Source organism: Odocoileus virginianus, chromosome 28 (assembly GCF_023699985.2).
Source record: "Odocoileus virginianus isolate 20LAN1187 ecotype Illinois chromosome 28, Ovbor_1.2, whole genome shotgun sequence".
In the NCBI taxonomy this organism is placed as follows: domain Eukaryota; kingdom Metazoa; phylum Chordata; class Mammalia; order Artiodactyla; family Cervidae; genus Odocoileus; species Odocoileus virginianus.
The window spans coordinates 28220857-28233785 of record NC_069701.1 but is presented as its reverse complement, the minus strand read 5'-3'; the positions used below and the strand labels follow the sequence as shown (position 1 = coordinate 28233785).

General features: G+C 48.2%; 1 protein-coding gene across 4 annotated transcripts in view; it reads left to right on the top strand.

Moving 5' to 3' along the window:
- Positions 1 to 12714, top strand: part of ARHGAP32 (Rho GTPase activating protein 32) — a 191967-nt gene extending 179253 nt beyond the window's left edge. For all 4 annotated transcript variants that reach the window (XM_070457389.1, XM_070457388.1, XM_070457390.1 and 1 more), the window contains 4 exons: positions 706 to 777; positions 3025 to 3897; positions 4571 to 5544; positions 6749 to 12714. In XM_070457389.1, coding sequence (XP_070313490.1) covers positions 706 to 777; positions 3025 to 3897; positions 4571 to 5544; positions 6749 to 9007 — 4178 coding nt within the window. In that variant the 3' untranslated portion in view covers positions 9008 to 12714. The remainder of the gene's footprint in view (positions 1 to 705; positions 778 to 3024; positions 3898 to 4570; positions 5545 to 6748) is intronic.
- The last annotated feature ends 215 nt before the right edge of the window (positions 12715 to 12929 follow it).

The window sequence follows — 12929 nt, the reverse complement described above, 5'->3', positions numbered from 1 at the left end:
AAGGGCTTTATAGGGAAATGTCAGCAGCGTTGAGCTCTGCTCAGAGATTGAAAGAGGATGAGGATATTTCACAAATAAATCCAACACTTGTAATCAATTAAACAACCTCTGTTAGTTTCCTAGGGCTACCATAGCAAATTATCACCATCTGAGACAGATTGGCTAAAAACAACAGGAATTTATTTCCTCACAGTTCTGGAGGCTAAAAACTGAAATCCAGGTGTCAGCAGGGCCATGATCCCTCTGAAGGATCCAGAGAATCCTCCCTGGCCTCTCGCAGCTTTGGGGACACCTGTGTCCCTGGCTGTGGTGGTACCACTCCAGTCTCTGCCTGTGTCTTCACGTGGCTTCCCCTCTGTCTCTCTGCAGCTTTTCTTGTTAAAAGGACACCAGTCATTGGATTTAGGGCTCACTCTAAATTCAGTATGAGATCATCTCAAGATATACCAGTCTTTAGGAAATATAAAAGCAAGTTTAAAAATTCATCTCTATTCTGAAGTTTGTTATTCTTTTAGAAAAGAGATTTTTCACATAGGAAACCACTTGAGAAGAGTACAACACATTATATAAAATGAAAAATTGAATACAGTTGTAAAAATTAATCATTCTTGAAAGTTTAAATACATGTACAGAAAAACACTGTCCCCTTTGACTACATATGTAAGAGTGAATAAAACATCACACTGTTTGGTTTTGATTCTTCAGGTGGCAGGGCAGAAGGGACCCTCCGCTCAGCTAAAAGTGAAGAGTCTCTTACTTCTCTCCATGCAGTCGATGGTAAGACTAAAGCATCAGTTGTTTTATTCTAGAAATGTATTTCATAAAAAGATACACTGCTTAATAAATAGGCTGTAGATTATAATTTCCTAAAAATACTACTTGTTGTTTAGTCACTAAGTCACGTCCAACTCTTTGCAACCCCATGGACTGTAGCCCATCAGGCTCCTCTGTTCATGGGCTTTCCCAGGCAAGAATACTGGAGTGGGTTTTCATTTCCTTCTCCAGGGGATCTTCCTGACCCAAGGATCGAACTCATGTGTCCTGTATTAGCAGACAGGTTCTTAACCACTGAGTCACCAGAGAAGCCTCAAAATACTAGTATCTACTTAGTATTGTCCATTGATGCTTTAATATGGTGGGCTTCCGTGGTGACTCAGAGGTTAAAGCATCTGCCTCCAATGCGGGAGACCTGGGTTCGATCCCTGGGTTGGGAAGATCCCCTAGAGAAGGAAATGGCATCCCACTCCAGTACTCTTGCCTGGAGAATCCCATGGACGGAGGAGCCTGGTAGGCGACAGTCCACGGGGTTGCAAAGAGTCGGACACGACTGGGTACTAGTTTTTAATTTCTTCACTTTTGACATGATTGTGATTCAGTTTACATAAAAGTAGCTAAAGTGTTTAAGTTAACCATTTATGTTTATTAACGCCCAGTAAAAGATGGTGTTAAGAGTATTTCTTTAAATTTCAAAATGAGAGCACAGTGCTTGTCACAGAGTATAAAATTAAGCAGTATTGATGTTCAGACCAGTGACCTTTTGTCTTGCAAATTTAATGTGACCTTAAACCTCATATATCACTGGTTAGAGATAGCCCTCATTATCTGAGGAGGATTTTCTACCAGGAGAAGGCTACTGAAAGTGAATCTGCTTAAAATGGGGACCAACATGTTACGGTTAATAGTACAAAAGGATTTGACTGCAACTTGGACAAAACTAAAAATGTTGAAAATAACTTTTTAAGCTTCCATTTAGCATAAGTCGGGTTACAGTTGCAGTTCTGTACTAACTTCCAGAATGAACAAAGGTTACATCAGTGCTGACCTGGAAGGAGGCAGAATTTCTTTGACAAAACCAGGTAGCAGCAGATAGGACTTCCCCCACATCAAGACTGGACTGTGTGGGAGGATGGGAAGAAGGCTTTGTTGCAGAAGTGATCGAGAGCTGCATTGATTTCCTGCAGACTTTTCTTAATCCGTTGGTTTTCAAATTGTGCTCTTCTGAAGTTTCCCGGAGGTGTCCTCATCCCGGTCAACTTTCTCATGCTCATTTATAACTTCTAACTGCCAGGTCCTATTGACCCATGGCTCTACTTGGGATTCAACAAATCCCTGCCTTTCATGTCAGTGGGGTGTCTGCCATCGTCCTGATTTTCTGGGATTTTCCATTTCACTGCAGTTGAGAGTGGTTCTGAAAAATAGTGCAGTGGACTGGCTAAGTGCTTGTAGTGAGGTGAAAATAAAATTTGAGTAGGGATTAATTTTATAAGTGGTCAACACATTAGTGGATGTATTTGTGTTAAGACAATGTCTCTTTATGGTACTTGGTCACTATGGGTCATCACTGTAACAGAATAATGAGATTGAGATAGAGGACTTCTCTTACCAGTTGGATGTTTAGCAATATCATAAAAAAAGGTAATATTATTACCACTCTTAAGGCCTCTGCCTGACAAGCTTAAAGCCTGTTCTTGTTGAAGAAAAAAATAAAATTATTTTAAAATATCTGAAAGGGATACATTACTAAATATAAAATTATACTTTACTAAATATAAATACTTTTTTTGAGAAGTTCAATTTTGTAGAAATGTGGGTATGAGGATATTTCCCCACAAAAACAAAAGAATAAAGCAAAAAAAAAAAAGCCCTCTTTCTGTTGCCTATCCGAAGTACCATTTAAAGTGAGTAGTTGTACCTCACAAGTCATGTGTGAAGTCAGTGATAAAACAAGACAAAAAGAAATAAAAACTTGCCCAAAGTCACAAGAGTCCATGTTGCAATAGTAATAGAATCTAAGAGTTCTGAGTCCTTTTTCCTATTGAAACCATCCAATGCATCCTGCCTCCAGTGGTATCGAGTGAGTCTGTTATTGAGTGTTTGCTTTGGGGGTTCCATCTGTGCACCCCAAGAGACGGTTGCGTTTCCTTACTGTATGTAGTGCATCTCTGCTGTACTAAGTAGTTGACTCATAGGGCACCGTGTGTCCTGGGACATTCATATTCTGACACTGCTACCCATTTTTGCCAGGTGACTCCAAGCTGTTCCGACCCAGAAGACCCAGATCTAGCAGTGATGCCCTGAGCGCCTCTTTTAACGGCGAGATGCTGGGGAACCGCTGCAACTCCTACGACAACTTGCCCCACAACGGAAGCGAGGAGGAAGTTGGGCTGCTGCACATTCCGGCTCTTGTGTCTCCGCACTCAGCTGAGGATGTTGACTTGAGCCCACCAGACATCGGAGTGGCCAGCCTGGATTTTGATCCAATGTCATTTCAGTGCAGTCCTCCTAAGGCTGAATCAGAATGTCTGGAGAGCGGGGCTTCCTTCTTAGACTCCTTGGGCTACTCCAAGGATAAACAGAGTACCAGTAAGAAGGATACAGAAACAGGCGGTAGCCAGTCACAGACTCCAGGAAGCACTGCAAGTTCTGAACCTGTGTCTCCTCTTCAGGAGAAGCTGAGTCCATTCTTCACCCTGGACTTGAGCCCAACTGAAGAGAAAGCATCGAAGCCATCCTCGTTCACCGAAAAGGTCGTCTATGCTTTTTCTCCGAAGATTGGACGGAAGATAAGCAAATCACCCTCTCTGAACATATCCGAGCCCATTTCAGTGACCCTTCCCGCCCGGGTGTCAGAAGTCATCGGCCCCGTCGCAAACACGGCAGCTCAAAATGCACCTTCTGTAGCCTGGAACAAAAGTGGTGAAGAAAGTGATGTCATAAATAGATCCCCAACCCAGGTAGTAAAGAAAAAAGCAAACGAGAGAGAGGCCCAGGAAGGGTGTGAGTGTGAAGCCCAACCCCCGGACCAGGGGGCTGCCGCAGACGTAGACTCACCAGGGAAGGAGGAGCCTGCCTCAAGCAGTCAGAGTAAGGCTGTACCTTCTGGACAGACTCAGACAGGTACCATTTGTTTTCCTCCATTCTTGCTTTAAGCTAAGCGGGATCTTCCACCAACTGTGCCTTTTAGGAGAGAAATTTACTCCACAGCTAGCCTTTTATCAAAGAGAATGTTTTTTTCTAGGTGGTGCTGATGGCTCAAAGCCCTAAATTAAAGTCAGCAAAACATCCCCCAAAGGGCCAGCAGTCCTACTTCAGATCTTGATAAAGTCCTCTTGTCCAATCAGAATTCCTGGATGATTTTTGCACAGCTTCATAGCTCTTGATTCTGAGTTCTCTTCTGATAAAATTATCAATATTATAGCCTTACACGTTAACTAGCCAGCCTACACCATCAAATGTAAAAAGTATTCTTAATAACATTCTGCAAGCACTTGAAGCTTGTTTTCTAAGCAATCTTTTCTGAGCTGGATGAGGGACCGGCTCCCCACCTCGCCCATCTCTGTAGCAACCCAAGAGGAGATTGCAGTCTTAAACACTCTCTGGTTTAGTTTTCCTTCTGAACCAGATGTGTTTTCTGCAGTGTTTGCATGTGGGATAGAAGATTGCCAATGGCCATTTTGAAATACGGAAGGCACTTTTTTTTTTTTAGTGATCAAATGGGGGAATGTTTGGCTTTCCATGTAGGATAACACAAGCTACCTTTTCACTTTCTTTTTTCCCAATTTCCCCCCAGGAGCAGACACACATGACCCCCCTCAGGATTCCGTTCCTGTAAGCTCAGTCTCTCTTATCCCACCACCACCGCCTCCGAAAAATGTGGCACGCCTGCTGGCACTGGCATTAGCAGAGTCTGCACAGCAGGCCTCCACCCAGTCACTGAAGAGGCCAGGCACGGGCCCGGCTGCCTGTGCACACTGCGGGGATGTAGCGGTGGCCACAGCCGAGGACAGACCGCCCGCTCCCTACTCTAGCGTTACTCTCGAGAAAGCCTATTTCCAAACCGACAGGCCAGCAGAGCAGCCCTACCTCCAGAACAAGGGCCCTGGGCATGGTGACCAGCCAGTGCCAGACACAGCAGCTGCCAGGGACTATACCCATTCCAGTGCCACGGACTCCATGGGGCAGTCCCCCCCAGCAGACCTACCAGGCGATCAGCCACATCGGATCTATCTATCTGGGGACGCAGAGAAGGCCAGAGTCACTTCCGTTCCCTTGACAGACTCAAAGTCTGATGACCTCATCACTTTCCCTGAAGACCAGTCTGTGAAGACCAGTGGGCCAACCGTCTCCTTTGTGGAACACGATCAGCTCCATTTCTACAGTGGGGATGAGCCTCCTTCTTACCTTGGTGCAAGCGTGGATAAGCCCTATCACCCTTCAGAACTTGCAGACAGAAGTCCCGCCCCTTCTTATTTGCCTCGGGACAAAATCTGCCCTCCTTCCGGGCCCCCTGAAGAGAACACCAGCGCAGCCCCCCTGGCGTACGTGGCACATGCTCCAGCAGCGGCCATAGCGAGCGCCGGCGAAGCCAGCTGGGAGGTGGCGGAGCAGCCCAGCGCCGTGGAGTATGTAACCGCCACCCTTCAGCGTGCCCAACGAGCCAGCCGTCCCCTACCCCTACCTCCTTCCCAGAGACCCGCAGAGCAACCCCCGGTCCTGGGGCAGGTGCAGACCACAGCCAGTATAGGACTAACCAATCCCCACAAGGTAAGAAGTGGGGCGGGTCAGTGGCATGCAGTGTTTTTCCAAAGGTGTGCCACTCTCCATCAGGGTGTGCCGTTACCTCGAGTGAGATCTGACATCTCTTTTTAAGTCGTATGGCAGATTTCCATGAAACACTTCCTGGTTGAGATTGGGATCCGCCTTTACCTTGATGATGGCTTTTCTCTGAAAAAGGAGCAGCTTCTCCGTGGCTGTGGTTTAACTATACCCTCTCCTTTTACAGAGAGATTGTGAGCGCACGAGTCCAGCTGGCCCTTGGCTGTCAGAGTTGTGGGGTTTTCCTGGCTCCCTCACTGACTCAGTGCGACTCTGGGCAAGTTGTCCAACCATCTCGGCCAGTTTTTCATGTCTGAACGACCAAAGTGCGGTAGTCTCAGGACATTTGGAAGACTATATGCCTTACCAACTTTCTAGAAATATCAGAGATGACAGTGTCTTAGAATTTTTTGTTTTTTCAGCATTAGCCAGCACATTGTTGAATAGTCAAGCACCTGTTTTGATGCGAGACTGTTATATGCAGACTGTGAAGGTTTTTTGTCGTTGCCTTGGACTAAAAGGACTTCACCATCTAGTCCTCTATGGAAAACGCTGTTTCCAGCCACTTGTTTCTCGAGGGCAGCGTGTCCGCAGCCTTGCAGTGAGAACCATGTTTGTCCTTTGCTGCCACAGGCCCACTGGAGCGGGAGGGAGAGGCGGGGGCTGTGTTGACTGCCACCCGGACATGTCCCTTCCTGTCCCTCCCTGGACCGGGGCCTGAAAACTGCCTACTGGGTAGTGGGTGTCACTTCAGAACACTTTTCAGGTAGAACCAGCACTGCTTGTTTCACAGAATGTTCTTGGTGTTGAGACTGAGCTGCACAGATAGACCAGGTATGTGTTTTCAAGCCTAGTGGTCTTTTAAGCAAATCAGATCTGTCATGGTCCACCCCATCTCTTGAAAACCATCCTAAATGAGAACAGCTCTCCAAAGATGGGCTGGCTGCCTCACCAGGTGGCCACACAGGCCTGCCTTCTTTTCCTGACTGTAGGGACAGGTAAGCCTCTGCCCTGTCCAGCACCTCTGCACAGCTTGGGAAATTTCCAGCTGCTGCCCACATGGCCTCAGCTTGTGAGTTATGAATTCAGTAATGTTTGATTCCGTAGACGGAAGCATAAAAAAAACACTCACAGTACTATCATCTTTCAACAGGTTCAAGGAGCAGTTCCGGCTCCAGAGAGGCCACCTGAACTCAGGGGCCTGGGTGACCCTGCACCTGTCCTGGTTGGGGATGGTGGGGCCGCTGCGCAGTGTCCAGCCTCCGCTCCAGCTCCCCAGCCCGTCCTTCCTGAAAAGGTGCGGGAAGGCACCAGGGCGCCCGCGCTGCACCTGCGCGCCGAGTCTGTGCCCGCGCACGCCTCCTGTGGCTTCCCCACCCCGGCACCCCCCGCCAGGACCGTGGAGAGCAGGCTGGCTGCGGCCCTCCACTCGGGCAGCACGGACGGGGCGGGCAGCGCCGGGTACCACTCCTTCGTTGCCGCTGCCTCCGCGGAAGAGGCCTTGCCTTTGCCCCTCCCCATCCCACAAGCCAAGCACACCTCTCTGAAAACTGCTTACCCCACGTTCGCCAGGCCCGACCTCACCACGGAGCCCTTCGGTCCGGAAAACTGTCTGCATTTCAGTATGACCCCAAACTGCCAGTTCCGCCCCCAGAGCGTGCCACCCCATCACGGGAAAGCAGAACCGCACCCGGTGTACGCGTCCAGGTCGGAGCCACCAGCCTCCACGGGTCCCCGGTACAACACGTACGTGGCCCCTGGGAGAAGCGTGTCTGGACACCACCCGAAGCCGTGCAGCCGGGCCGAGTATGTGTCCTCGCTGAACTCGTCCGCCAGGGGCGGCTGCTACCCCGAAGACATGCCGCCGTACCCCACCATCCGCCGGGTGCAGTCTCTGCACGCGCCTCCGTCCTCCATGATCCGCTCTGTCCCCATCTCCAGGACAGAGGTGCCCCCAGATGAGGAGCCCGCCTACTGCCCACGACCCCTGTACCAGTATAAGCCATATCAGTCGTCCCAGGCCCGCTCGGACTACCACGTCACTCAGCTGCAGCCTTACTTCGAGAATGGCCGGGTGCATTACCGGTACAGCCCCTACGCCAGCTCGGCCGGTTCCTACTACAGCCCCGACGGCGCCCTGTGCGATGTGGATGCCTACGGCACGGTGCAGCTGCGGCCCCTGCACCGCCTGCCCGGCCGCGACCTGGCCTTCCTCGCCCCGCGGCTGCAGGGCAAGAGTGTGTACGCGTTAGCCGGGGGCGCGGCCGTGCGCCCCCGGCCCAGCGTGGCCAGCTACTTCCCGGCCAATGACCACAGCGTGGTCCATATGCCCCCGGTGGCCGATGCGAAGCACGCGTACACCTCGTGGGACCTGGAGGACCTGGAGAAGTACCGCCTGCAGTCCATCCGCAGGGAGAGCCGCGCGCGGCAGAAGGCCAAGGGGCCCGTGGTGTCCCAGTACGACAACATGAGCCCGGCCGGCGCGCCGGACGACCTGGGCGGCATCTACGTCATCCACCTGCGCAGCAAGTCGGATCCTGGGAAAACTGGACTCCTCACGGTGGCCGAGAGCAAGGAGGGGCGGCACCCGGCCAAGGCCCTGAGCCCCGAGGGGGAGGACCGCTTCTACCGGAAGCACGTGGAGCCGGAGCTGGAGCGAGCGCCCCACCACCAGGGCGGGTACGGCAACGGGCAGCCGGAGAAGCCGTGCCTTCCCCAGAAGCAGAGCAGCGTCAGGAACCGAAAGCTGCACGACGCGGGCTGCAGCTTCCCCGAGCACAGGCCGCATCAGGAAGCAAGCCATAGGCAGCTGTGCGACCCGAAGAATGGACCCCCTTTCCCCCAGGGAGCCGGCCCGCTAGACTACGGGCCCAAAGGGCTTCCAGACCCTGTCGAGCCGGTCAGCTACCTTAACTCTGGAGGGAAATACGTGCCGTCAGGGCCGGAGTCTTTAAGACCGAGCCACAAAGAGGTGCGGCTCCCCAAGGAGCTGGAGCGGCCCCGGGCCCGGCAGCCCCCGGCCGCAGAGAAGCACCCCAGAGACTGCTACAAGGAGGAGGAGCACGTGTCGCAGTCCGTGCTCCCGCCGCCTAAGCCAGAGAGGAGCCACAGCCTCAAACTGCACCACCCTCAGAGCACGGACAGGGACCCCGGCGTGGTGCACCACTACCACACCCACGGCAAGCGCCCGGGCCGGGGGACTGCCGGGCCCCAGTACGATAACCTGGAGGGCTACCACTCCCCGCCCCAGCACCAGCGAGGGGCCTTCGGAGCAGCAGCAATGGGCCCATACATGCCCGCCGGCTTCCCCCACCCCCAGAGCAGGACATACGCCACAGCTCTGGGGCAGGGCGCCTTCCTGCCCACAGAGCTGGCCTTGCAGCCTCCTGAAACGCAGGTCCATGCAGAATGAGCCCCGGGAGCAATAGAGTTGACGCAGCCTCTGCTGGACAGTGGACTGTTCTATTTTTTTTTTTCAGTAACCAAAAAAAAAAAAGCTACAAACCGCCTCCCCACCACATTAAAAAAATAGGAAGAAAAACAAATCACCATCTTTTTCCCGCCTTCCCAGCTTCATCACCACCTCTTCCACCTACAGACTGTGTCATTTTTGTCATTTAAAGATCTGAACGATTGTGAAGCACTGTGTTGAAAACCTAGTAAAGAAATTTGTTACACACCGTACTTGCCACATAGGGCTGGTTTGTAAGAGCCTGAGGACTGCCTTTAATGGAATTTGAGTTTGACCTTGTCCTTTCTAGCATTTGCTGCATCCTTCAGAGCAGCTGGCGCCCACTTCCTGAAGGTTTTGTGTGCCCTGTCCTGTCCTGTTCCCACTGCTTTCCCAGTAGCCACGGCCTTGCCCAGAGGGTCACCTATTTTCCTTGTCAAGTCATACCCCCTGTCTTAGAAGGGGCTGTGTGTTAAATTAGAGTGGAGAGAAACTCCCTGAGCCTTCACATAAGACTATTATTGGACATTTAACAAATTATAGCCAAAAAAGAAAAAAGGAATTAGGACTTTATGCATTTAATAGTCATTACAAAATATCAGACCCATTTGATTCAGGCTGAACCATGCTCTTCTCCTGGTTGCTCCACACACTTCAATGAACAGGCTCATCCCACTAAAGAAACTTCTTAGGTGGAAGTCGGTGACCTTCGTTAGCACCAGAAAATGACATCAGTGTTTCTAAGCTGCTGCCTGTCTTCAGTTTTTTTTTTCCTCAATAGTATTTGATAAATTGTGATCCTAGTGAAGTATTTCACACCATTTGTTTTCCTAAAGCAGTTTATTTTTTCCCCCCTCATTTAAAAAACAATGAAAAACCAGCATGGTTTGCCTGGATAAACACACATACTGTCACATGATTGTAAATTCACATGTTAATTTGTTTCTAAACCAGGTGTCCTGGGAATTCTTACAGTAGGTACAGGTTATTATTATCTGTTAGTAAACTGAGCATTCCTGCAATAACACTTAGCACAGCCCATTAGACCTGCTGGAATTCTGGGCAGTGACCCTTTAGGTCCCGAGGAATTACCGTGTTGTGTCTTCCCTCTGTCCCTGGGCGATTGCAGTCTTAACTGTATTTGCCATCCACACCAGCATTTCAGGTTTAGTCCTCGCAACGCTGCAGACATGTCAAACATGTTCCATACCCAGGACTTTCTTTTGAAAGTTTGCATTCCATTTTCTCAACCCACCCCACCACGAACGCCAGACCAGAAGGCAGTCCTGTATTTATAAAACGAGTTGAGATAATCATGTCATTCCATAGCTCTTAATAATACTTGATTTTTATACATTCACATATTTTAAATGCTCAAGTTTGTAGAAGACACTAGGAGAATTCCATTCCATTTACTGGATGGTTGCTGCTCTGGCTTTTTAAAACTTGGAACTAACGTTTATTTAGAGCAAAGAAAAATCTTTTAAGAGGCTAAATTGATGCTGCTATTATTGCTGTGAAATTGTATAAAGATTAGGATTCATGCCAGTTTTTTTAAATCTAAAAAACCATGTGATTGCATTTTAAGGGTTTATATTTAGAAAAAGAAAATAAAGTTTTAAGAGCAACACATCTACTTATTAATATATGTGGAAATACTCTGTTAGGTGTTCTTTTGTTCCCCCAGAACTGATCAGAGAGATTCAATAAAGATCATGGAGGAAATCCTGAAATTATAGAAAAGGTCTGTGAAATTCAGGCCTCAGTACAGACCCTCCTGGTCTGTAGTCCCAGTGCTAGGGAACCTGATAGGATACTTCCGTTTAGCACACACATCAGGAGCTCCGTGCAGGAATTTGCTCTTTGGTGAACATGCAGCACTAATTTTTTTTCCAACCGTTACCATCTTTTTGTCAGTAGGCGACCGATGGCCGCTTTTAGGGAAGACAAGCCATCTGAGCTCTCACAGGCAGCCCGGAGATTAGAGAAAGGAGCTGGTGTGGCCCCGAGACACAGATGGCTTTAGGAGCTGAGAGCCTAGAAAGATGTGGCTGAAGTCTGTCCAGTGTTCATATCTGTGGATTGGTCACACACACTGTTTATTCCTGAAACTAAAGTCTGTTTTATAAACACTAAGGTTAATTCTTTAAAGCAGTTACTTTATTAATGTCCTATGGGTTTGGAAATATCAGGCACATATTTTGAATACAGAAAAATGGCTCAAATTCCTGGTAAAAGTGTGAAACACAATTTAGCATTATTTCACCGAGTCTAGATCCAGCCTTAACTTTGGGTGCAGTTACTGAAGGACTTTGCCTGCATCCTTCCCTTCCTAGTTATCGCAGGTAGATGGCAGGTCACTGTGAGCCAGCTTACCTCAGCACAGTTCACCTTGTTGGTGTATGACGTCGCAGATTGAGTAACCAAGTGTCAGCACTTTCACACGTTGACATGGAGCCTACGATCAAGGAAACGGAGCTGCCTTACTCGTGAAACCCAGAATTTTAATTCTGTTGGTATTTTCACAGCCATGTCTCCAGATTTTATCCTTTTGTTTGGCAAAATTCTGATGCCACAGCTTGGTTTGATTGAAATAAATATTCCCTGGATGTCTCGTCAGGGACTCTGCTGACAGCCCCAGAAATGCCACCTCCTTCCAGTAGATTTCATCTGAGCCTTATCGACAGCTCACTGTCTTCAGTTTCCTTCTAAAAACATGAAAGTCCCTGGGATGGTCCCAAAGACAGGGCCTGCACATTTTTATAATGGCAAGGCATCTTTTTAAAAAGGTCAGGTTGAAATATCTAGGAATAATCCTGTAAAGAAGAGGGACCATTAAAGTGAGCAGAGACAGACTAGGTCATTACCACACCTGAAGTAGCAATAGACGTATACAGTGTAAATTTGAAATCCACCCTTTAGTTTAAAAAAAAAAGGAGCCTGCGAAGTCCATTTATCTGTTCCCAGCCCCATCAGTCACCCATCCAATGTGTTGGCAGAGTATCGTCTGAGCAGTGTGTGTGAGGAGTAATAATGAAAGCAAAAGTATGTCAGAAAGTTACTTCCAAATGGTTAGAGGCATGTGACTTTTAGTACTGTGTGTTAATGGAATGTCAGGAATGGTATATTTTAACTGTGTGCAAGATAATGTCAGTGTGCACAGAGGGTCTTTTTTTCCTTTTTTGATTAGTGCTGTTAGTGTTCAAAGAATAAAAATGGTTGTTTTACAGTTTAGATTCCAAGATAGCAAAATCTGATTTTTCAACCATGACCTGCATGAGAGAAGCATCCTAGGAAGTCTTAGCTCATACTTCTGAGTTCTTAACTTTAATTTATATAGTGTTTTTTTTTATGTTTTAATATTTTTGTGAACTGGTGTAAATTGTTAATGCATATAAGCTTGTGTATTTTTGTAAATAGTTTGTGATTTATTTCTTGACCCATATGTAAATATTTAGAGTCTCATTTCTTCAAAGCTTATTTGAAGCTGAGTTGTGGGTTTGGGGTTTTGTTCGTTTGTTCCTTTGTTTGTTTTGGTTGGGGTGGGGGGCGGGGAGAGAAGGGATTTTGTATTCTGATAATCCAGACGGAGATATCTTGTGGTTTAAAGCAAATGTCCCACTGAAAGCAATTCAAATATCAAGAAAATTATTTCAGGTTAAAACACACTTCCTGTGTACGTGTTTGCTTTCTAAACCTAATGTGAGTTATAACAAAGTAGATGGGTAATCAGGGTTAATCGGGGCTATTCTGGCCAAAAGATGAGTGTTTGCATGACATAAATTGTTATACCAAAAAGCTACTTTATTTGAGGGAAGGGGTTTAATATCTCCTGTTTTCATCTTTCACAGTAGGCTGCCCGGCTGAATTTTTTCCCAGGTCA